General features: G+C 40.0%; 1 protein-coding gene, 1 long non-coding RNA gene and 1 pseudogene across 3 annotated transcripts; 1 reads left to right on the forward strand and 2 right to left on the reverse strand.

Annotated features, from left to right (window-relative positions):
* Window positions 1-13,484: 13,484 nt before the first annotated feature.
* LOC143886355 (uncharacterized) lies at window positions 13,485-14,772 on the forward strand. The gene is made up of 3 exons (XR_013253751.1): window positions 13,485-13,672; window positions 14,153-14,194; window positions 14,639-14,772. It is a non-coding gene; the product is annotated as an uncharacterized LOC143886355 (long non-coding RNA).
* A 6,201-nt stretch (window positions 14,773-20,973) lies between these two features.
* LOC143885985 (uncharacterized) lies at window positions 20,974-21,771 on the reverse strand. Its single transcript, XM_077390004.1, has one exon. It carries the CDS (start codon window positions 21,769-21,771, stop codon window positions 20,974-20,976), a length of 798 nt encoding a protein of 265 aa, XP_077246119.1.
* Window positions 21,772-24,615: 2,844 nt separating this feature from the next.
* On the reverse strand, window positions 24,616-26,178 carry LOC143886229 (endochitinase-like; annotated as a pseudogene). The gene is made up of 3 exons (XR_013253717.1): window positions 25,736-26,178; window positions 25,169-25,325; window positions 24,616-25,078 (listed from the first exon to the last, which is right to left on the reverse strand). The product of XR_013253717.1 is annotated as an endochitinase-like (transcript).
* Between the last annotated feature and the right edge of the window lie 259 nt (window positions 26,179-26,437).

Raw genomic sequence — 26,437 nt, forward strand, 5'->3', positions numbered from 1 at the left:
ATATGAAAGATCATCTTCCTTCACTCTCATCGGATATTCAGATGCAGACTTCGCTGGATGTAGAGTAGATAGAAAAAGCACTAGTGGGACTTGCCAATTCTTGGGTAAATCACTTGTTTCATGGTTTAGCAAGAAGCAAAATTCAGTAGCTCTGTCCACAACAGAAGCAGAATATGTGGCAGCTGGAGCTTGCTGTGCTCAAGTCCTATGGATGACAAGCACATTGATGGACTATGCAATCAAAATGAAAAATATTCTCATCCAATGTGACAATACTAGTGCAATAAGCTTAACAAAGAACCCCATACAACACTCAAGAACAAAACACATTGAGATTAGGCACCACTTCATCAGAGATCACTCACAAAAAGGGGATATTTGCTTAAAATATATCAACACTGAAGATCAAATAGCGGATATCTTTACAAAACCCCTTAGTGATGATATAATTTGTTATATCCGAAGTGCCTTAAACATTTGGAGTGCGGATCAAGTCAAAGAAATTGCCAAATAAATACTTTGTGCCTTTCACCAGCTTATCTATATAGTATTTATACATATCATCTTTGTTTGGTAGTATCTGCATGAATGAGATGTCAAATATTAATCTTAAAAATCACTCAATTGATACTCTTAGCCTTCTTACTTTTCTAAGTTGGAGAGGTATCTTCACTTTAATTAAAAATACCTAACAATTTGACATTTGTCAACATCTTGATCATGAACAGGTATATGTGCATTACTTGGCTATATATTTCTATACCATAAGCATTGATTTAGGGGGAATTATCTACTCCTAAAATTTTTTTTACACCCTTTCTGTAAATGACAAAAGGGGGAGAAGGTTTGAAATTGATTATCTATTCAATTGACTATATGCACCACATGCTTAAAACTTGTATCATTTATCTGTGTGCATATTGAGGGGGAGTTCCAGTATTCACTTGCCTACTATGTCACTCCACACACACCTCATAATCAATTTTGTTTGTCATCATAAAAAAGGGGGAGATTGTAAGCCCAAGGGTCTACTCTCCAATCTTGTTTTGATGATTCTAAACATAATTGATTGTGTTTTTGAATACTAATCAATTTGCTTTGAAGTGTTGTGTTTAAGATAGGATTGATCATTGAAGAAACCAACACACAACATGGTCATGCTTGAAGATGTACCCAACAAGAGTCAAAGGAGCTAAGTGGAGCTCACAATCATCACTCAAGCAAGCATACAAAGATGGAAGATCAATTGAAGACCAAAGCTAAAAAGGAATTGAAGGTTGCATAGGTATCATTGTACATCCCTTCTCTTTAGATTTTCAAGTCAAGGCAAAGTGTTTTCAAAATTGTTTTTCAAAGAACACCTAAAAATCTTTAAAGGTTTAGTGAATGATTATGTGGTGGACCAACATGTTGGGACCCTCATAAACATTCCAAAATTATCATAGCAGTTGAGTTCCAAAAGCCAAAAATCAAACAAGCAATAAAAACTCAAAATATGCTGATTTTTAGGCTTCTCGGAACTCCGAAATTTTTCTCGGAGCTCCGAGCTCGGAACTCCGAGAGTTCCCTCGGAACTCCGAGAAATTTCTCGGAACTCCGAGAAATGGTCCAGTAGAAATTTTATTTCATCTGGCCGTTCTCTCGGAACTCCGAGAATTTCTCGGAGCTCCGAGAATGGTTCTCGGAACTCCGAGAACCTCGCGACAGGTAAGAATATAGCCGTTGGGATTTGAATTAATTTGTGAAATTTGATATTTCCACCCCCAAACGGTCATATTCTCTTGAGGGATTATAAATACAACATCTAGAGGATTTTTTCCTCTCTCTTGATCATTTTGAAAACTTACTTAAGCATCAAAGAAAACTTGTAATCCATTTGTGCTTGATATTTTGTTTTCTTCCCAAACTTGCCTTGAACTTGAGAATCCATTGAGTTGGGATACTTAGAGCTTTCACTTGCAACCACCTTCATTGAAGAGCAATCAAGGGTCTACAAAGAGCATCAAGCTTTCAAGAAGAAGCCAAGCTATTCTCTTCCATATCTTGTATAGGTGGCTAGGGCATCCTTTCTTTTTAATACCCTAGAGAGCAACCGCTTAGAACTCGGCGGAGAAGGAGAGTCTTTGTAAAGGTGTAAGGGCATCCTCATTTAATATCCCTTGGAAGTGTAACCGCCTCGGAGCCGGGCATCGTGGAGGTCTCCAATAGTGGAAATCCTTAAGGACGATCTTAAGAAGAGTGGAGTAGGGCTTTGCCCGAACCACTATACATCTGTGGACCCCGATCCGAGGTCGGTGTGAGGGAACGGGTCCCTAACACCCTCTGGATCTCCACAATGGAAGAGAGCTCTGCCAAGGAACTCTCGAAACGGATGCCACCCTCACAACATAGCATGAGTGGCGATATAAAAGGAAAGAGATACATCCAGATCCGGAGCCAGGGCTCAAAACCAAGATATATCCAAAAATAACTCAGAGTCGCCATCCATGGACACGCCATGGAACCAAAACAAATGCTCTGTTTGCAATGGATAACCAGAGATACAAAAGGTCCGTGCCTGATGACGAATGGAGAAGGTCCGAAGAGCGCCCCCAATTCGCCCGAGTGCGAACACTTGGTCTCTTATACCATTTACTATTAACCTTGAAGAGTTTCAAGCGAAAATCATATGAAATGGGAACACGCATCTCCGAGAAAACGTCTATCTAATCATGCATGTCTCGGAGATGAAAATAAGCACACACAAAAGAATCGAAAGAAATGTCACCTAATGATAACTAGGTTATGAGTGGCATGCCTAATGGGTGTCTAAGTTCTGATGTGCAAACACATGCAAGCTACAACTAAAGGTATAGGATCAGTACAAGAGAATAAGAAAACACATCAAAACATACAATAACAATACAGCAAATCCTAAGACTCTAAACGATTTAGCCCAAGTCCTCGGATGGTCTGATGTTCATCCAAAGAAGCCTACATATCCCCGCCTCCACGAGAATCAAGGCAACGTAGTTCTTCGCGCCTATTCTAAGCTATGATGCCTAAGACACCTAGCCCTCTATCCTAAACTCGATCTAAAAGACCGGACCGATTATTAAAGTTTATTGTACGATTATTTAAATTCCAGTGAATTGTGAATTTTAGGACACCCTATATGCCCTAACTAAATGCAGATTAGCCCTAAGCTAATGCAGGTGGTTCCTACAACCTATGTGTAACTAGGCTGTATTTCCTAAGGAAAACAATGGGATCACTAGCGTATCCAAGACCTAGTCATCAGTCGGCGATGTGGATCGCCAACTGACCGGACGGAGGCGCTCCTATAACTCTAGGACAAACCCCCAACTCTAAAACAAACACAAACAAGCACACAACAAGCAAACAACCTATCAAAAGACACAACCTAACTCTAAAACTCTCTCTCTAGGAGAAACTCTTAACTCTAGAGGAAGATCTTTTGAAAATAAAAGTTTTAAAGGTTTTTAAAGAAAGTTTAAAAACATTATTTACAAAAAGTTTGGCTGGACTTGGGATGTAAATCCCAAGCTGCGCTACGTACCTCAGAAGAGGATCAAGCCAACGTAGTTCAAAACGAACTCTCTAACTACACTCAGAACATTTTAAAACAATTCAAATGTTTTGATATTTTTGGATTATAGGTTTCTGATGTTTTCACCCTTTTGGTCAAAGACCGGAGGGAAAATACAAAAACAACACCCTATGGCCAAATCCTAGGGCTAAAAGGGGAAACTAGGCTCTAATAATACCATTATAAGAGCAAATGAGTCAAAGACTCTCTAATAACACCGCAAAGGACAAGTGAGTCAAAGACTCTCTGAAAGAAAAGGAATATGAGTCAAAGACTCTAACAAAACCAACTAAAATGATAAATGAGTCAAGGACTCTCTAAAAGAAATGGAAACATGAGTCAAAGACTCCAATAACACCAACTAAAGAATAGACGAGTCAAAGACTCTCTAAAAGAGAATGAAAACATGAGTCAAAGACTCCAATAACACCAACTAAAGAATAGACGAGTCAAAGACTCTCTAAAAGAAATGGAAACATGAGTCAAAGACTCCAATAACACCAACTAAAGAATAGACGAGTCAAAGACTCTCTAAAAGAGAATGAAACACGAGTCAAAGACTCCACTAATACCAACTAAAGGATAGATGAGTCAAAGACTCTCTAAAAGAGAAGGAAACACGAGTCAAAGACTCCACTAATACCAACTAAAGGATAGATGAGTCAAAGACTCTCTAAAAGAGAAGGAAACACGAGTCAAAGACTCCACTAACACCAACTAAAGGATAGATGAGTCAAAGACTCTCTAAAAGAAAAGGAAGCACGAGTCAAAGACTCCACTAACACCAACTAAAGGATAAATGAGTCAGAGACTCCCTAAAAGAAAAGGAACATGAGTCAAAGACTCCACTATCACCAACTAAAAGATAAATGAGTCAAAGACTCTCTAGAAAGACCAATAAGAGAAATATTGAGTCAAAAACTCTTTAATAACACCACCTGAAAGACAAATGAGTCAAAGACTCTCCTATAACACCACCGAAAAGGCAAATGAGTGAAAGACTCTCCTATAACACCACCTAAAAGGCGAATGAGTCAAAGACTCTCTAAATGAGGCAAGGCATGCCTCCTATGGGTACACCATTTAAAGGATGAATGAGTCAAAGACTCTCTAATCAAGGGCTGACTCCTATGCGAATGGACTATCGAATAAGGAGAAGCTCACAAGTAAAAAGGAAAAAGAATTTGCACATTTGGCAGAGGTAAAACACCCAGCCGGGCCGGGCCGGACAGCCGCTAGGTAGCCTAATGAAGTAAAAACAATATCAAACACTTCAAAGCCAACCACAAACCCCAATATGGGGACTCCAATGAAATCAGATGATGCCAAAGTAATCATCTGATTTCCTACACGTATAATATTTCTACAAACCGCCTTGAAATCAGACGATATTCGTGTCAAGGACATCGAATAGTGCAAATCATCTGATTTCCTTCTTCAATTAAACAATTTATTTAAAATAAAATTAATTAGCCCAGACCAGCCGCTGGGTAGCCTAATGAAATAAAAAAATGATATTAAACACTTCAAAGCCAACCACAAACCCCAATACGGAGACTCCAACAAAATCAGATGATGCCAAAGTAATCATCTGATTTCATACACATACAATATTTCTACAAACCGCCTTGAAATTAGACGATATTCGTGTCAAGGACATCGAATAGTGCAAATCATCTGATTTCCTTCTTCAATTAAACAATTTATTTAAAATAAAATTAATTATGATAAGCTGTCAAGATAGTCTCACCTGAACAGTCCATTCATCTTCAGAACCTAACTTAAAACTTAACATAAAAGAAGAATCTTAAATTTTCAACAAATTATACAAATGCATGCAATGATATTTCTAATTTTTATAAATTTTGGTGCATAACAGGGGGCATCAACTTGTGCAGATTCAAGTGCAAAAAACGGTGAGCCACAAAACACAAAGACGGGCTCCAAGTAAGCTTATCATTGCCCAGAGAAGGGTTCTTTTAAAAAGAATGGTTAAAAGAAATCCAAAAGGTTGGGTAGGCCTACTAAACAAAAGAGGGGAGCGCTACTTGGATTGAGCGAGTCTCCTAAAGATGGGCTTGGGCTATCGCCTTCATCGCCCTTGTTCTAAGGGATAATGGGGATGTAGTGATCCATTCAACTCAATAAATTAGGCATGCAACAATTATAGTAACAAATTTCAATTAATATTAAGATGTTAATAAATGCTTTCTGTTAATATAAGCCCATTCAATCTTTCTAACAAACATCATAGAGGCATGCATATAGAGGCCAGGAACATTCAATGACCATTATTGGAGCAAAAATCTAATAATTGGAATCCAAGACAAGACAGATGAGCCAAGAGTTAATCTCATTATCAATACATGATGGCGAGAATGTCAGTAACCTGGACCTAAAAAATGAATGCACACAGAACCAATCTGCCTCTCCAATGAAGTTAAATGTAAATGCTCATAAAGAAGAGATGTAGCAATTGTGACACCATACGAAACATGTAACAAGTAAGAATTTTAGCTGTCCATTTTTCTGAACACATAACCACAGAATTAAGGGCAGTAGGACATTTTATTTTAAAATTCAGAGAATCAAGTGAATAGCATTCGTACCAACCAAAATAACTCCAACTGAACCTAAGAGAGTCATTCTTATCTAGAAATTAATACACATCAAGGGATCATGAATAACAATACAGGGTATGCTTATCTCATTTTTCTTCATTCAAACCAAGAAAAAATAAATGCTTCCACCAACAGTTGATGTTCCCTTAACCCTAAGAAATAATATCCAAACCACATACCCAGACACATCAACGAGAAAAACTCAGTTAACAATGATGAAGGGTGGTGGACTTACAGCCGGGTTGAGACGATGTCCGGGAATGCGAAGACACGGACGGTGGATTTGGATTTGCCGGAAAACAACCAGGGCCGAAGCCCTCTCTCTCTCTCTGGATTTTTCCAAGGAAAAACCTAACTCCTCTATGAACTCTCTCTCTAATTTCTAAGATCGATTCCTTCTTCACGAGATCAGCTCCGAGAGATTTATTTATTTTTTTGATCGGACGGCAGCAATAGTAGGACGCGACGGAGGCGATGATTGCCGGGGATAGCGAAAATCACCGGAGGAAGGATTGGGTTAGAGTTATAAAATGGGTTGAGGGACCTTGGTGGGGTTTTCAATTGCAGTGATGGGGGGGTTGATGTGGGTTTGAGATGGGGTTTGTTGAGAGTGGGGTCTGATGGTAGTGGTGGAGATCAAGGAGGTTGAGATGGGTTTGGTGGCTGTAAACAGGGGTTTAAGAAGAGGGTTTTGAAGGTTGTGAAGATGAAAAGATGAAGATGATTGTGGAAGAGGGTTAGGTGATGGAGGAATTGCAGATGGTTGTGAGTGGAGGTGGCACGACCGGAGAAGATGAGGGAGATGGCCGGAGGTGGAGAAGAAGAAGAAAATGGGTGGTGGTGGGTTTCAAATGGGGATTTTGGGTAGAAAATGAGATGGGTTCGAAGACGGGTTTGGGTTTTGCAGAGGAGAAAAGGGGAAAATGAAGGAGAAGGTGGAGATGGTTTGACAGTGGTGATCGGATTCCGGCAAGCTTGCCGGAATCAATGGAGATGGGGTCAGAGGTAGTGGAGATGGGTTTCAAGGGTTAAAAATAAAAAATAAAAACGACAACCGGAGGTGGTGGTGATGGTCGGATCGGTGAAGGTAGCTTGGTGGTGGTGGCGGTGGTGGCCGGTCCTCCTGCTCCTTCCTCTCTCTTCCTTGCGGCTGCAGAAATCCGTTTTTTTCCTCAAACCGTAGTCGATGGCCTTTTAACCTAAGAGAAACGAAATATTAGAACCCCCCCTTTTTTCCTCGGACAGCCCCCTAATGCATTGATTACTTCTCTTTTTCTACTACAGGGGTGCTCGAGTAAAATCCAGCTAAGGAAAAATGATATGTTCAACTCCCTTTCTTCCAGGGCCACCCCCCTACATTGAATTTATGGCCATTTCTTAACACCACGGGGGGGGGGGGGGGGGGGGTCTTTGTAAACAACCAGGGGTATCGCTTGGGCTCGGTCTCTAGCAGTTGCATATGGGATTAGCATTGGTACACCCCTCAACTCACTCAACTCAACAAAGCTTTTGTACCAAGCCAGGTGGGGTCGGCTAAATGAATCCTTTAGAAAAAAACATTGGTATATCCCTGGCCTCTATAAATCACCGCCCCTTTTCAATAGGCAATGGTATATTTAGACCTCCTCTTCTCTTCTTTAATTCACTTACAGAGCATTCCTATGCATCTGATCCACCCCATTCTGCATTTCTTTATATTAAGCTCTAATTAAACCCAAGACATGGGTTGGGGTGCGACTCGGGCCAATTTGCGGAGTTCAGGGATCACTCGCGCTTCAGAAAGGCTTTTAGCAATAATTTGTAAATGGGCATTTTTCAACTTCGGGAATTTGTTCATCTATGGAAAAAGGGGGTCGGTCAAAATGGGGTGTCTACAACATCGGTGTGTTCTTTCTTGTCTTGCACTTTCATTGTTGTTTTTGGTTTGGCATTTCATTTTGCTTTCAATTATATTTGCACTAACCAAATATTTAATTAAGTGAAGAAAAATTCCAATTAGGGTTCATAGGTAATTTTAAAAAGGGCTAATTTAGTGTTAAAATCAATTCACCCCCCCTCTTGAGTATTTCATCTATTAGGCTAATGAGATCCTTATTCGAACTTTGGACTAAAAACAAACAAGGAAAGTAGCAACTCTAATCTAGGTGTAAAGATTTTACATAATTTTGCATTGAAAAATTAAATAGAAAATAAAAGTTGTTTTAGATCTCATTCCTATTGGGTACTAATTAAAAAGTAATTTATTGCTATTTATCTAGACTTAAGAAAGGAAATTATTAAACTAAGAAAGGCTAGTTTCCTAATTCTAAATCCCACGGATTGGCACTTGTTGCCATGGTTGGTAACTTGGTAAAATGAAACTGATGTCTTTTAGGTAATGATTCAAGTGGCAACTTCCTAATACCGAATGGTAAAATTGGAAAGCAAGTTGCCCTACATCAATTTGATGGGCCACAATGTAAATAGATTGTGTCCCAAAAATTCTGCTCTATAGATTGGAAGACTAGGATCATCCTATGGAGATGATTTTTTGGGCACAACCTATTTACGTTGTGGGCCCTCAAATTGACGGTTTGGATCATACTATGGTGTAGGCCGTCCAGTACCCTTTCTGCTTATTTGCCTCCTTGTGTATGAGGGAAATCGAATAGGGTTTTCGGGTTTTGGTAGTAAAGGGCATTTTTCTCTTTTTGAACTTTGAAACGTCTTCTTCTATATGATTTCCGTCAAGAGATACCCAATTTGGAAAATATGGCGAAATGGTGCATATTGGTTTCTTTGTTATAGAGAAATTATATGATGAAATGGCGAAATGCTGCATTTGGTTTTGCAAAAAGAAACCAATACCCGATTCGGATAATATGGTGAAATGCTGCATATTGGTTTCTTTGTTATAGAGAAATTATATGATGAAATGGTGAAATGCTGCATATTGGTTTCTATGTTACTCTTTTGGCAAATACTGTAAAAAAATCGATGTAGGGGGGTCCCAAGTTATACTAGAATGGCAACACAATGAGGAGGGAGAATATGGTTGTTTTTAAGAAATAGAATCTACCAATTTTAAAACCTTTAAACCGATTTTAAAGTTAAGAGATCAATAATCAATATTCAAGCATACAAGTTAAATCTAATGGTGCAATGCAAATAAGAGAGCAAAGAGATAGAAAGAGTGCACCCGAGATTTAAAGTGGTTCGGTCCTCAAATCCGAGGCCTACTCCACTCCACCAACCAAACCCATTGATGGCTTCACTATTTGATCTTCTTAACCTTGGCGAAGATCGAATGCCAATTAGAATAGCTTTAACTTTGGTGGCTATCCTCACCCCAACAGCTTTAACCTTGGTGGCTATCCTCACCACGGAGAATGGGCTTCGCTTCTCCGAATACTCGCCCGAATACAACACTCGAAGGTTGAAAGAAAGAAATGAAAAATCCCTCACAAGGGTTACAAAATGGATGTACAAATTTGAGCCTATGATTCAAATCCTAAAGATGGTGATGAGAGGCACAATTGAAGTTTGATTCACTCTTGGATATTCAAATGAACTTTTAGAGTGTTAGGATTGATCGTTTGTATGTTTAGAACACCCATATTTATAGGAAAACCAAAATATGACCGTTCAATGGCATTGAGGTAATTCCAGCAAAATTCCAAACGGCTCTTTTTCAGACCGTTGGAGTGTTCTCGGAGTTCCGAGAAAAAATCTCGGAGTTCCGAGAAAAAATCTCGGAGTTCCGGGAATTCTAACAGAAGATGAAAAAATGTCTACTGGACCATTTCTCGGAGTTCCGAGAATAATTCTCGGAGTTCCGAGAATTCTCGGAGTTCCGAGAAAAACTCTCGGAGTTCCGAGAAGCCTATGAAGAGCAGATTTTCAATTCTGTTTGGGCTTCCAATTCTCAACCAAGATGGGATTGCTATGAGGGTTCCAAGGTGTTGGAACTCCACAAATACAATCATTTGTTTTTAGGGTGTGTGAGATTAACTTAATTATGCCTCTTAAAGCCTAATCTAGGTTTGGATCAATTACATTCTAAAAGATAAAAAATGGTCTTCAATATGAATTTCTTCATGTTTTCAAGTTTTCATGACTTCTTGCTTGATGACTTTGGCCTTCCAATTAGTGGTCCAATGTGAGCTTCTTGGCCTTCAATCCAAGCATCCTTGATCTTACTTTATCATAATCTACAACTTAGACAATCAAACACATTAGTGATACAAGATCACTTGTGTATGGGAATCATCAAAACAAGATGGGAATGCCAAGGTAAAAACCATTGGGCTTACATACTGCATATTGGTTTATTCTTTTTGCAAAAAACCCTTAAAATTATAAAAACAAAAGAGAAATTATATGATGAAATGGCGTCCAAACACGTACTCATCATCACACCTTGATATTTGATCCAACAACGGCTCACTTTTTGTGAGAATATAAGAATATACCATGCTTTATGCGAAGTGCTTATCGTGAGAGTTAAGAGAAGTTAAAAGTGGGTCCACTCACCTGATGTCTAAGTGATCATGACCCTTCATTCAGTGTGGTCCCCAGTTTCGTACCCCCCATATATCAAAAACAGTGTAAGCATCAAACCATATCTTGACACCGAGAGGGCTCCAAATTTAGGGTGGCTTTGAATTTTCCCTTCACAAATGCCATTATTGTTCGAATTTTCCCTTCACAAATGCCGTTATTAAAAAAAAAATAACGAAAGGATAATTGTGGTACATCAGAGATCTCTACCGAATGACAATTTCTCTCTTGTCCCATGTCTCTAGCTTCCGCGGGCAGTCTATAGAGATAAGATTGGGGCCCAATAAATGGGATAAGTTTAGTGAGGATTTTCATTATTAGTTAGGGCCCAATAAATGGCATAAGTTTAGTTAGGATTTTCATTATTAGTCGTTTCTTAATTTGTTATTCACTTAGAGGGCTTGGCTGTTTTATAACTTTTCTAAAAAGAGCTCATATTAAGGCCATGTTTTGCAACCATGAATATTTTTCAATGATTAATTAGTTTCTTAAGTGGTGAGAGAGAGGTAGCTAGACGGTTGCGATTGAGAGAGAGGGTGCCACCCCGGGGTTAAGATATCCTCCAGTTTCAATTTTCAAATCATCCAATTTGATCCTGTAGACTTGATCATGTTTCATATAGAACTCTCCATTTCAATCCACACTGACAATTATACTTACAAACAACGAAAGCTCTGATATCACTTAGCCAAATTAAGAGCTTCTAACGAATCATTTCATATGGGGTGGGTAACCGTAATCCTTAGCCCGCCGTGCACATCTAATCCATTATTGTTTAATAAAATTGGCATCTTCATAAAAAAAAAGGATATACCGCCCGAAACTTAAAATGGGGCCCACTCACATTCTGCATGATCGTGACCTTCCATTCAGGATGGTCCGAAAAGAGCTATCTTCCGACATGATAGTTACTGGCAACAATGATGTTGAAGTTGCAAAGTTAAGGGATGAACTATCTATTCGTTTTGAGATGAAGGACTTGGGAGAACTAAGTCACTTTCTTGGCTTAGAAGTAGAAACCTTGAAGGATGGTGTGCTAGTTCTCAAAAAGGCTATGTGGAGAAATTAGTTGGAAGATTTGGGATGAGTCAAAGTAAAAGATCTGTTACTCCTCTTGATCCCAACATAAAGATAAGGCGGGAAGAAGACAAGCTTCTTCCAGATCCGCAGCCATATCGTGCTCTTGTGGATAGTCTCATTTACTTGACTATCATAAGACCGGACATTTCTTTTTCCATTGGGCTTGTTAGTCGCTATATGCAAGCGCCACGGAAACCGCACTTGGAGGCGGCAAAGAGGATTTTGAAGTATGTGAATTCTACCCTTGACTTTGGGTTGCTTTACAAGAGAGGGGTTGATTTTGTGTTGAATGGATTTACCGATGCCGACTATGGAGGGGACTTGGATGATCGGAGATCTACTTCCGATTATGTGTTTTTGTTTCGATCGGCGGGTGTTTCTTAGTGTAGTAAGAAACAAGACTCCGTGTCTCTTTCAACAACAGAAGCGGAATATAAGGCCGCCGCTCTTGCTTCTCAAGAATGTGTTTGGTTGCGACGGTTGATTGAAGATGTTCATTTACCTATTCACAAGGCGACAACTATTCTTGGTGACAACCAAAGTGCACTCAAACTTGCCACAAATCTGGTTTGTCACGCAAGAACAAAGCACATTGAGATCGAGCATCATTTCATTCGTGAAAAGGTGTTAGATGGTACAATTGGTGTAGCGGAAGTGAGGAGCAAAGATAACATTACCGACATCTTTACCAAGTCACTTTCCAAAGGACCATTTGAGCTACTTCGAGGTAAGCTTGGAGTAGTTTCCAAAAAATCACTTTAAGGGGGAGTGTTAATTTTAAAGTGTATTTTTTTTGTTAGCTTTATTTTGTTTTATTTTGAGAGATGTAGTGAGGACAAATTTGTAATTTTGTGTCCATGGGCATGCTAGTCATTTTGCCACCCTCCCTCTAACAGCTAGCTTTTAAGGGTGAGTTCTACCTGGTTAAATTCCCAACAAACTTGTAAACCTTATTATCCTATCCTATATATATATATATATATATATATATATATATATATATATATATATATATGTAAAGCGGAATCCTACAAGCTGTGGTGGTGCCACGTGTCAGCCCCTCCTCCATCCAGCAATTTTTAAAAGCCATCTTGATCACATTTTGGTAAATCTCTCGATTATAGAAAGCTATTAAATCTCCTCTTAAAACCTATTAAATCTCCTCTAATATACACTTATCCTCTAACGTTTTGTATATCCTCTAAAAACTTAAGTTGGGGTGCAGCCACGTGGCAACCCCTCCTCTATCCTGAAATTTTAAAAATTCTAAATTTCTAAATTTCCAATAACGTTTGTATTCCTTATTTTAAGCCTATGTGGCAGCTAATTTTTGAGCTGGCATCCTATTTTTATCACCATTTTCCCGTCAAAAAAAAGAAAGAAGTAAATAGCATTTTCCTTTCCATACACATATCTTTTAATAATTTGTTTCTAATTCGTTTTGTTTCCAAAATTCATGGCATTTAATTCGTTTCAATTTCGTTTTGTTTTCCAAAATTTATGGCATTTGATATCCACCTCATATATCTGTTCGTATTATCAGTAAATTCAAAAAACGTATGAGTCTGTCATTTCAGGATTTTCTCCCAGCTCCTTAAAAAACGCTTCATATTACAAGTTTTTCACCTAATTTATCGACATCCACCGAATTGAGATCCTAAAAACCACATCTCCTTGGCTGTTCGTAGAAGATTTCCTTTCCACAGGCATAATCCTTCCTCCCTCTCTCTTTCCCTCTCCATGACAAGCACGTACAAACCCGTATTTGTGGGAAAACCACGCTTGGTGTTCGAATATCTTTGGGTCTCTAAAGAAACTCTGATGATAAGGTTGAAATTTCTAGGTGGTTGATTTTTTTTCCTTTTCCACCATTTAGGTGTTCTCTTGGAATCCAAAAAACTAAGTAGTTGTTGCTGTTTTGGGTGCTATGTTATGTGGGTTTTTTTTTTCCATTTCTAATCTGCTATGATAATTATATAGCTAGCAATTTTAGGAGGCCGAGATGGACCACCCATATCTACAATAGGAAGCAAGAAAGAAACAGGAACGAAGAAAAAACAAAATACAAAGAAAACCCCTTCTCAGGGAGGAAGGTGGTCGAACCACATAATAGAACCACCAGAGACACCACGCTTAGCTAGCGCATCCGCCTTATCATTTGCCGATCTTCTAACATGTTGAAAGCCGATAGCGGATTCCAACTATAGCAGTGTTCAAGTTTATTTGTATTGGATTCCAACTATATTTTAATGATCTGCTTATAATGATCTGGTTAGTTGATAATTACGTGTACATTTTGTAACGATCCTTTTTGTGCTGGCAGGGTATTCAGTTTCAGGGAAATTTCAGGAAAGGAGTTGAGGAGGTTTCATTTCCTATTGCCTATCTCTATATTATATAATTTTTTACGTTAATATTAGATTTAAATTCTGTTAGACGACAGAATGTGGAATGTTATACCAACCAGTCTCATATATCTCTCTCGTTCTCTCTCCATAATTCTCGCCGAGAATATTGATTTGCCAACTTTCCCACTTCGAAGATAGGTGCTGGAGGTTACACAGCAAACCCACTTTCTCAACCCAGTTTCTGCATCTGTAGAATCGACCATGTTTCTACAGGAGATTTGGCTTATTCAAGTGAGACAGAGGGATGGAAATTTTGGCTTTTTTCAAGTGGCAAATTTTCTTTCAACCCTATTTCTCAAAAAGCATGTGTTCTTGCTTCAGCTTTTTCTTTTTAGGGTATTTTGATTTAGCATTTGGATCTTTGTATGGTTAGCTTGACTATGTGTATGGTGATTTTACAGGTGAGAAGGAACATATATCTGATTTATGGAGGAGGGAGCGTTTTGGATGTTGAGATCCGATTGTGAGTCCATAAATTGGAGACTTGGAAATCATTCAAAACTGGGTTAGATGTAACCCCATGGCTCATACATATATACGAAGGTAAGATTGAAAAATAGGGCCTCGCATGGAGGATTCTTTTCCATGTAGGAAATAAAGATAGTTGTTCTCATCCAAAAGTTGTTTTAAAGACCTCTCCATTTCTAATATCATTTCTAAACAAATATTTAAGTTTTTCTATTGACATTTTTTTTTGTTCCAAGCATAAAACGTCATAGAATTCCAGGGATTGATTCCTGCTAAGGTGGAGGATGACTGTGGGTTCTCTGTTATCGTTTGGTCTTCTTTGAATATGATTTTTGCACCGAGAGAAGGTAAGACAAAAAAAATGCCCCGAATGATAAGTCGGGTGTTCAATTTAATCCAGGTCATTAGCTCTCTCCCTAATTTGTAGTTATAAACCCATTCATAAGTTCCTTCCTCAGCTTTGGACATTTAAAAAGAGTTTTTCTATTTGCCAAATTAATCGATTGAATGCGTGCTTCACGAGGAGCAAAGTCAACTTGTCTTTTATTATTCAACCAGTTGTCAAAGGTGTTGGTAAAATTGCCTTGTTTTCCACGTGTTTCCTTGTGGAAAACCAAGACAGGAAGCAAAGGACTCTTGAGTTTTTTTTTCTAAAAACAAACCTAAGTGCAAAGAGCCTTCTTCATCTACAACTATAGAAGGTGGAAAGATGGAAAGGAGAGAAGAAAAAAAACGCGAGGGGATTATTTGTGGTCTCCTTGTGTGGTTGGTGATAGAAACAAGAGGGGAAAGAGAAAAGTTACTAAGAAAAGAGAGGGTTTTCTCTTGGCTGCTCTTATGTTGGTTGATAGAGCAAGGGGAAATTTATATTGTATTTTCTATTGATTAATTTCATATCCATTTTTCAATTCAAGAATAGAAAGTCTTCGTGGCTGTTGCATATTAAGGAATATTCTTTAATATGCCTTCGGTTACATTGGCTTTCATATTATTGATGGAATTGTAACTAGCCTCTGAAGAGCTATATAAATGTTTGAAAATTTTCATATGGGTTCTAATTCCCCTTATGGTTTATGTATTTTGGATTTCAGGACCTTCCGCTCGATGATTACACACTAGCTACTTAAAATTTGAAACTTAAATAGGTCATGTTCCTTTGTCCTCTAACAAATAGAAAATTGAGAGCGAGATCTCAGCTATCATCTCTCTATTGCATTCCACTTAAAAATTGGATATTATATATGGCAGTTAGGTCCGTTGTATTTGATTCTTTAGTTATTGATTTGTTGTTGAATCCGAGTGGCAAGTAGATTTTATATTTGTTTTGCTTTTGTTTTTCTCTTTTTATAAGCACAACCTGCATTTCCTAATTGCATGTTTTTAAGAACCATTTCAAAATCATTTTTTACCGCCACTGGTCTGCAACTAGTTTAGAAAAAGAAAGACAATACACTATTGAAGAGAGAGAGAGAGAGAGAGAGAGAGAGAGAGAGAGAGATTTTGCTAAATACGTGAAACACTTTTCAAATAGTGAAAACGGCACAATCAGAAAATGTGGAAGCTCGCTTTATTCATAGGATAAACATTCTTTTTATATCCATAACAGTAGATTGTTTGAATCGGCAATCAAAACTACGAAACTTCTCTCTAGCTAAACACAACCTCTCTCTAGCTACCTACCCAAATCAAACTAGAAGAAGAACAATGGCTTACAGTAGATAAAATAAAACTCTTCTAGTTTATCTAGTAGAATTCTAGATAAACACAACCTCTCTCTAGCTACCTACCCAAATCAAACTCTCCTAAGAAGTTATCCAACCTTCTAGAAAACAAAATCCTAAAATAAAAAATGACTCTATGAAGAGTCGGTGGTGATGACACGTTTACAACAAGAAGTGGTATCAGAGACGGGGGTTTGGTACCCCGGTGTGCCCTCTTGGAAGGTGAAAATCCCTCCTATAAGAGGGGCTGGAGGAAGTTACTCCAGACCGGTCTGGAGCCAAGTTTTGTTGCCAACTAGGAGAGTAATATGCGACCAACTCAAGAAACTTCCTTCAGAAAATAAAAATAACTAGGCTAGGAAGCTAGAATCCCTTGGTATCCTGAGCTAAAGTCCTAATGTGTAAATAATCGTAGTTGGTAGTAGGATTTCAGCCTTGATGTGCTACTTTAGTCCCCACTATTTGCAGAGAACTCGGTCTTGAGTTACAGATTGGATAGCTCGGTTCATCTGGTAGGTTGTATTCAAACACGTTATCAATATTATGTCGGAAAATAGTCATGTCTTAAAGAAGATCAACAATACAAGTGTTGTAGTTAATCTTCTCAGACTTCTTGTTCTCCAATCTGTTATAAGTTCCCATTTTATTTCTGTGATTAATCGGTGGCAATTGGTGAAGGATGGAGAAAATTGTTGACGGTGGAGATGAAGGAAGATGTAAATTGAGATGCTTCAAGGAGCATTGTCACTTTCCTTAAGACGATATTCGCCCCCACCAATTGTGTGCAGGGGGAACCACAAATTCGACTCAAGCCCGGTGAACACTAGAAGAAAACGAATTTAGAAAGGCTTTAAGAGAATGAAATTGCTTATGGAAATTCACAAATTCGAATTCCCCTAGTGGGTTTTCTTAATCTACTGTAAATGAGTGGTTTTTGGTCTTTATATAAAGCTTCTGGTGTCTTTTGTTTGAAAAAGCACACCCTACAAGTCACCTTTTAAGATTGGAAAGAAATCTGACCATTGGAGTGACTGTTGGTTTGTAGGTTTGTGTAAATCCAACGTCCTCCCTCCTAACAGCACAAGTGTGCCAAAAAGCGCAACTAGCGCCCTACAGCACACGTCACACGTGCGCGGACGGTTCAACAGTGCAGACCATTCCAAAACCCATTGTGCAACAAAGCGAGAGAGAGAGAGAGAGAGAGAGAGAGAGAGAGAGAGAGAGAGAGAGAGAGAGAGAGGTAGGTAAAGCTTTTTATACCCCTCTCCAATTTCTTGAGTTTCCAATGTGGGACTATTCTCCCAAAGCATTTTTCACTCTCTTTTCCAAAAGCGACCCATTTTACACAAACAAGATTCATATTTCTTTTAAAACCTTTTCAAAATTACTCTTTGAAAATACTCTAACAAATATATCCGTCACCAACTTGAATTTCTCTCACAAAAACTTTAAGCGACGCCTATAATTGAGACTGTTTCCGTCTCTAATTACTTTCAGGGACGGATTTGTGCCTATTGGTGACAGATTTTGTTTGTTGCCGATATCTATATTTCTGGTAGTGGAGGGTAAAGGCTGGGATTCTAGGATTGACATTTGAATATCTCAACACATTTCTGGTCATAATTAACCATATCCTTCTTCCACTGGCCAACAATATCACTCTACAAAAGAAATGGTGTTGTCACATCTCAAGTGATCTCCTAATCTGCCTCCTTGCAACCCCCATATAATCTACCCCATCAACAAACTTCGCAGAACACAAAAGATTTTCAAGGAACAGGGACCCATCATGGAAATGGCATTCATATCGCTTTGTTAAGTCCCTAGCTTCCTCAGGTTTTTTTGTTGTTTTGAAATGGCAAATATTATAAAAGAATCAGAAGGGACACCCGAAAGGGAAATCCCGAAGTTACAGAACACAAAAATAAAAAACAAATTACACAATGAATAGGACATCAAATAGGAAATTGATCAGACCAATTCATCGAGTTGCATACCACCCCTCTTTTAGCTAACGCATCAGTCTTCTCGTTAGCAAACCTTCTAACATGAATCAACTCAATATCTGATTCCGCCAATATATCTTCCATTTCGTCAAAAAGATCCAAAAACCTCCAAGGTGGAGCCACCCCACCCCTCAGCCACCGGATATCATTAAACGAGTCCCCTTCAACAATTACACTCTTCAGATGGTCTCTACTCACCTTTTTTATGCCATTGAAAGCCGCTTGGACTTCCGCCTCCGTAGCGTCAGTCACACCTAAAGGGCCCCAAAAAGTCCAAAGAATCTGGCCGGCATCATCACGACATAAACCTCCCACCCCGGCTGGACCAGGATTCCCAAAGCAAGCACCATCAAAGTTTATTTTTAACACTCCTTGAGTCGGCGGTTCCCATCTCTGCACAACTTTATTAGCCCACTCACTACTCAAACACACCACACCCCATCCTTCCCAAAGATCAAAGCTGAGACAAACTGGAAAGATGGATGGCATCTCGTTTAATTTATAACCAATGCAATTATCTGCATATAAAGATAATGAGGAGCCTTGGACATACCCTCAAACACCCGTGCATTTCTCTCCTTCCAAACCACCCACCAAGTGGCAAGCAAGCATACTTCCCACAAAAATTTCCCTTTCTTCTTCCAAGGCACGAAGCTCCATTGTTGCAGCAACAACTCAATAGATCTAGGAAAAATCCAGCTAATCCCAAATCTCTGAAATATGCGACCCCATATAGACCGGGTGAATGAACAATGCATAAATAGATGATCTGTAGATTCCCCATCAGGAAGACATAGGGGGCAATGATCAACAAGCCACATACCACGGTTTCTCAGAAAGTTAATGGTTTGTATCCTGTCGCAACATGCGGCCCAACCAAAGAAAGTTACACGCAGCGGACAATGAAATTGTCACACCTTTGCCGAAAAAGAGGGAGTCGGGCAGGGCATCAGGCTCGTATAGAAAGATCTGACAGAAAAAACCCCGAAGAATCCGCAGTCCATATACTCTTATCCAACCCATTTCTTTTAATGTAGCAATTATCCAAAAGCCTTCTAAGTCTAGCCACAGAATCTAACTCCCAAACAAAGAACCTTCTTCTACAAGCCGGGCACCATTCCCAAACACCATCCCTACTAGCCATACACTCACTGACCATAGCTTCTTTCTTCACTGCAACCCGAAAAATTTCTAGGAACAACAACCTGAGCGGGCTATCACCACACCATAAATCACTCCAAAACTTAACTGTATCCCCTCCGTAAACCCTAAATCTAATCTTCAGGTTGAACATGGAGGACTTTAAAATATCTCTCCACACCGTTAGACCATTTTTCTTAAAATTATCAAAAGACCCTCCGGGTTGACAACCATACTTACTACAAATAACCCTAACCCACAAATGAGATCTTTCTTCCCCAAATCTTCATAACCACTTTCCTAGCAAAGCGTGGTCAAACTCCTGAAATCTTCTAATACCCAAACCACCCACCATGATGGGCAGACAAACATCCTTCCAACTCACCAGAGAGATTCCCTTTTTGTCCTCATTACCTCCCCACAAAAATCTACGTTGGATCATTTCAATCCTCAACGAGACACTGACAGGACACTTGAAAAGAGACATAAAATATACAGGAATATTTGCTAAGACTGCCTTGATTAAAACCAATCTTCCACCTCTAGATACTAAATTTCTCTTCCAACTATCCAACCTACGCCCAATCCTTTCTGAAATCGGCTCCCAAAATACCTTCTTTGGTTTTCCAACCCCCAAGGGCAGACCCAAATACGAGGCCGGGAGATTATCCATGTCGCAACCCAATAACCTCGCCAACTCCAAAGCCTCATCCAAGGGGACATTCAGCGCAAACATTCTAGACTTATAAAAATTAGATCTTTGTCCCGTTATCATTTCATAACATCTCAAAGCGGACTTCAAATTTAACACTTGGGATCTCTCCAGAACGCAGAACAAGAGCGGATCGTCCTCGAACTAGAGGTGAGAGACCTCCACACAATCTCTCCCAATATTGAAGCCTTTGAACAACCCTACATCGCATCCTTTAGCTAACAATCTACTTAGAGTTTCTGCCACGAAGACAAACAAGAAGGGAGATAAAAGGTCCCCCTGCCGAAGCCCACGGGAAGACTTAAAAAAGCCTTTAGGAGACCCATTTAACAACACTGAAATCCACACCGAGGACACACAGGACATAATCCATTTGCGCCATCTACTCCCAAAACCCATTTTAGCAAACAGGAAATCTAAACAGTCCCACTCTATCGTAAGCCTTTTCCATATCTAGTTTGCAAAGAAGTCCTCTCAACTTGAGCCTACGATAATAATCAATGGCCTCATTGGCAATAAGGGAGCAATCCAATATTTGTCTCTTCGCTACAATAGCACTTTGGTAATCAGAGATAACCACCGGTAGTACTTTCTTCAAGCGCTCCGCTAGAACCTTAGCCAAAATTTTATATAAAGTACCCACCAGACTAATAGGACGAAAATCCACACTTTTTGTTGCCCCCGCTACTTCAGGTATAAGAGTGATGAAGGTAGCCCCCGTGCCCTTGTCCAGCTCCATACCATTTAAAAACTCCATGAAATATGTCCTTTCTCACATATTCCCAACATGATTGGAAAAAGGCAAGACAAAAACTGTCCGGCCCCGGAGCTCTATCTTTGCTCAGAGCAAAAACCCCTCTCTCAATCTCCTCCTCTTCAAAAGGTTTTTCCAACTCTGCACACAGAGATAGATCCAAACTGCTAAAGTCAAGATGCTTCGGAGTTGGTCTGGGACCCCCATCCGACGTATATAAGGAAATGTAAAACTGTAAAACAACTTTGGAAATCTCATCTCTACCCAATACTGCCACTCCCATATCCACTAAAGATTCGATCCTATTTCTCCTCCTCCTTCCACTGGCCACGGCATGAAAGTATGCCGTATTTTTATCCCCCTCCTTTATCCACCTATCTCTGGATTTTTGTCTCCATGAAATTTCCTCATGTAACAACATCCCTTTGTGCTCTTCTTTTATCCAACCAAGCTCCTCCCTCAAATCAAAAGACCCTAGCCCATTTTCCTCGAGGTCCTTAATTCCCCCGATTCTACTTTCCAACCACACTTTCCGGGTTTGATCAATACTTCTTTGCTCCTTCACCCACTCCCTTAATTTCTCCTTAACAAATCTTAGCTTCCTGCCGATTCTAACATCAGATGGACCCACATATTCATAGGATGTCCACCAGCTACCTAGCTTTTCTACCATGCTAGGGACCAATAACCATGCAATCTCGAATCTGAAAGGAGGGGGACCCCAAGATTCCATTCTTGGGTCCAAAATGATAGGGCAGTGATCCGAGACCGAATGAACAATGGATCTTTGAAAAACCTCAGGGACCAACTTCAACCATCCACGACAAAAGAGAAATCGATCAATCCTACTCTAAGACTCACCCCGACACCACGTGAATCGAGATCCAGCCAATGGAAGATCAATTAATTCATTTTTTGCAATGAACTCATCAAATGACCTCATGTTTTGAACCGATCTCCTACACTCCGATCTTTCACCAACAAACCTAATCTCATTGAAATCACCCACAATGCACCAAGGATGGTCCCATCTCCCCCTAACCCAATTTAGTTCCTCCCATAACAACTCTTTCTCCGCCCCTAAAGAAGGGTCGTATACCCCAGTAAAAGTTACACTTAAAGCATCCTCCGTCCTCAAAAGGACGATGGATAAGGAGAAGCATCCTTTCCACTCCTCCTTAAAAGACCATACCGACTCATCCCAAGCAACTAATATACCCCCCGAGGCCCCTTTTGATTCCACAAAGGAGAACCTCCAATCACCCCTAACACCTATATTTCTCAATAGATATCTATCCACTACCTCCAACTTAGTTTCCTGAATACATAAGAGGGTCGGCTTCCATTTTCTAACCATTTCTTTAACTTGAGTCTTTTTTCTCCAAAGAGCCCAGTCCATTAATATTCCATGATAAAATCTTCATAAGGAACCAACTTTGACAAATTTCCTCCCCTTCCGACCACTTTTCTTCATATCAGAGGGAGAGTAACCCATTTTTCCCTCACCCACTTTCCCCCCATAATTCACCTCGGTCTTTAATTTAGCTAGTTCCCTAATCATCCTCTTTTCACTAGGACACTCCGACCTAGCCAAAACTTCCTCTGCCTCTCGAACCTCGGCCTCCCTAATCATCTCATGAAAATCACCCATCGGACCTGAGTATTCAACTCCTAACACCTTACTATGCTCCACCATGGCCTCTACCCCATCTAAAACATCCCCTCCTTCTACCTCTTCATCACCCCCCAGCCTGATGTCAGAAGAAACTTTAACTTGAGAATTAGGCCCTGAACCATTATTGGATGTCTTATCAAAAGCCACATGTAGAGAAATTGGAGGAGATTGTGACGAATATAAACTCGAAAATTCAAGATTTAGTCAGAAGCCCCGTATACACTGCTGATTCCTGCATCTAATCCCTGCAATTCAGCAAAAGGAGACAGAAACCCATTATCCAAAATCGAATTTAAATTGCTAGTACCTTCCATTGGTGCACCGCAAAGGATACCGACCCCTAACCTCTGTCGTGGACAATTGATTTGCTCGATATTTTCATTGCTCCCAAATACCTGAAAGCTAGGGCTGTGGCACCATCTATCCAGGCAAGAATCCAAGGTATCCACAGATCCAGTAGACAATCGATTCGGAAGTGAGATGCTGTCCAAATCTTCAACAATCCTCTTGAATACTCCACCTGCATTAATTGTAGGGCTCAACTGCTACTGAATGATGTCTGTAAAGCGCCTTTTCATCCTCACCGCATTAGGGTGTTTGAAGCTGACCTCGTCTTCTCTGCTCTCCGCCATCAAAGAGGAAAGACCAGCAGCAGCCAAATCTGGGCTTTGATCTACTTCCCTCTCCACACTCTCCACACTGAATTGGATACCCTGACTTTCCAATGGTTGGAATAAATTGATTAGGGCCATATAAGATTGTACGGGCTTCCTAATTCCATTCTTATCAAAACTAGGGGTGTTGGGCCCAGTTTTATCCACTCCACTTCCTTCCAAAAAGCCCACAAAACTATCCACCAAAAGATTAAGGTGATGTTTTAACCCACTCAGGGGCCCACCCGAAAGAATCCCAGGAATAATTTCGTACCCACCCAATCTTTGCGCCCATTCCCCAATGTTCCGATTGTCCTCAAATTGGCGACCTGCTATCCCCGGTAAAAGCGACCCACAGCAGCCTGTCTTTTTACGCGACAAGTAATTCTTATCGTGTGCAATACAGCTATTTTCCATCCTTCTGTAATCCCGCCCAACTACAGCCTCACGTAAGCCGACACGTGTTTCTAGTTCAGAGTGTTCAAAATCGTCGTTATCCTGTGTCCTTTCGCTAGAATAAGCCAGTAACAGAACACCTTCCTGAGAAACGTTACCGTGCGCTGCCCCCGCCGATAGCTCCTCTTCTGATCCATTATCATTGCTCCGGGATGGCATAAAGCTGCCGGACCCATCCAAATCCGGCGATTTTGACTTGTCACTCACCGTATGTTCAACTCTAGCACATTTGGCCCAAATTATGGCTCCCTCAACATTGGTCGGAACCGCCACCACCACCGGACAACTCCGGCTAGTCACCAATCGTATTCTCGCCTCGAAGTATCCCCTTGCCAATCTGCATGAATCATCCACTTCTAACACTCTGCCAATTTTACTTCCAATTCTCTTAAAATTTTCCAAACACCAGGCTTGTGGTGGGATCCCAGTTATTCTCCACCACCCCTCCTCATTCAGAGTATCGAACTTCTTCTGCCAGTTTAATTCCATGTATGGTTAGTTGTTAGCCGCAAACCACACCATTTTCGCCTTCTCAATCTCCGGTCTGGATTGCATAATAATCAAGACCTCAAGCTCAGCTATCTTGTATACCTTCAACTCCCCACCAATCTCTATTCTTCTTCTCAACCGTTCCTCCAATGCATTAACATTACCTGACCACCCACACCTAATTTTTCCCCATAAACTATTTTCAACCCCTTTTATGGATGCAAGTGACACAATCTCCCCACTGATTAGGTGATGAGGTAACCTTTTCCTTAAAACCATCATCTACCTCAACCTTCTTCCTTATGTAAGCACGTGGTTTTAAAAAAACCACCCTTTTAAAACAAAACAAAATACCCTCACTTTTACAACTATTTACAACCCAAGCCACCATCCTTTTAAGTATAGAATAAACCAAAATAACTTTCGAATTTACGAAGCCATCTGCTTTTCTTCGACGAACTGAGGGGGGGTGCTAACCCAGGAGATGGTTTGCCACCGCATCATTGTTGCCTTTGCCACATTCGATTCCCCCATTGATGATGTTGGTGGCAACACCGAATCCAGGAAGGCGACCCGCAGTCTTATCTTCATTGGACGGTGTCCATTGGCCTGTGATGGCATCATGGCAAGAAGGTTTTTGTGATTTAGGGGTCATCCAATACCATATGGCTGTCTTAAATGAAATGGTTGCATCAGTGGAAACTAGATCTGGGTTGGTGAGAAGGTTAGCCCCAATGGCTTTTCCAGCTGGGCCTTAGTTGTAGTTGCTGCAAGCATTAGAATCCAAGTCAAGTTAGTCCTCTGGACAGATAATATCTAGAAACACGCCAGAAATGTTTTGTAAAAGATGAACTTACTAAGAAATTTGAATGGGACCTCGGCCATGGTATTTTTTACCAGAAGTGGATGGAAAGTCTGTACTTGCAATGCAGTAATCTACTTGATTATTGCCTTGTTCTTGGAGGGAACAATATCCCCAAGAAAATTGATCGTTTGGCGCAGTTTCCCACTTACCTGAATACATACATCAATTAATAATTAAAGTTTGTTGTTGAATTAAAAATGCTAGTATACATAGAAATGCATATTCCCACACCCTTGATTCAAAACATATCATTGACCATATGGGTAATTGGTCTTTTTACAAGGTAGTTTTCGTCTTTTCATGAATACGTAAATTTTGGTTTTTTATAAGTTCAAAAAATCTAACATGGGTAAATTGGTAACAAATTGATGACATGACTTGATTTGCATGACCCACTCAAATGTGACGAATCTATTTGTAAATTGTGAAACTACAAGACTGTTTTTGCAAAATTCACTCAAATGTGACGACTCTATTTGTACTTCAATTAGCTTCTTCGTTAGAAGACCATGAACAAAACAATCAAAGAAGAATGAACATCTTAACTGGTAAAACCCACCAGCAGTTTCATGGGATGTGTGAGCCAAGAAAGCTGCAATCTCCCTTTTACGTGTATCGGTGTCTCCAACAGTGCCAAACCCATCAAAGGCATTTGAAGCATCTATGAAAGCATTGTAAGTGTAGAAGCCTTTGCCTTTGCCTTGGCATTTTGCATCATTTCTATTCTTCAACATTTGGTCAAAGAGGGCTGGAGTGATGATGGAGCCCACACCTCCACCACTCATAGTGGAGAGGGAAGGAGCCACACGGCCACGGCATTGGCTCTGGCACCCAGCCCCACAGTATGGGGGTGTGTTCCCACACCAACCATATTGGCTGCAACATAGCCCGCCCCCACACCGAGCCCCCCTAGCTTGTCTTTCAATAGGGGTGGCCAACCGGTTCGGTTCTCGGTCCTTGGTTACTTTTTTTTCCGGTTCTCGGTTCCCGGTTCCATGAACCGTAAGAACCGAACCGAACCGTAGTACATAGTAGGACCGAACCGAACCGGACCGAACATAATCGGTTCGGTCTGTTCCGGTTCTCCGGTTCTAATGGCTAATTACTAATTATTAATTATAATTTATAAAAACTTTTAATTAAAGTTATAATATAAGTTACTTTCTTATTATAAGAATAGTATTAACTATTACTTATTAATATTATAAGTAATTTATATTAATAAGTATATGTAGAATAGAAATATAAAAATATTATATAT

Source organism: Tasmannia lanceolata, unplaced genomic scaffold, assembly GCF_043159265.1.
Source record: "Tasmannia lanceolata isolate RefF3 unplaced genomic scaffold, GAP_Taslan_0.1 ptg000011l, whole genome shotgun sequence".
NCBI classification, from domain to species: domain Eukaryota; kingdom Viridiplantae; phylum Streptophyta; class Magnoliopsida; order Canellales; family Winteraceae; genus Tasmannia; species Tasmannia lanceolata.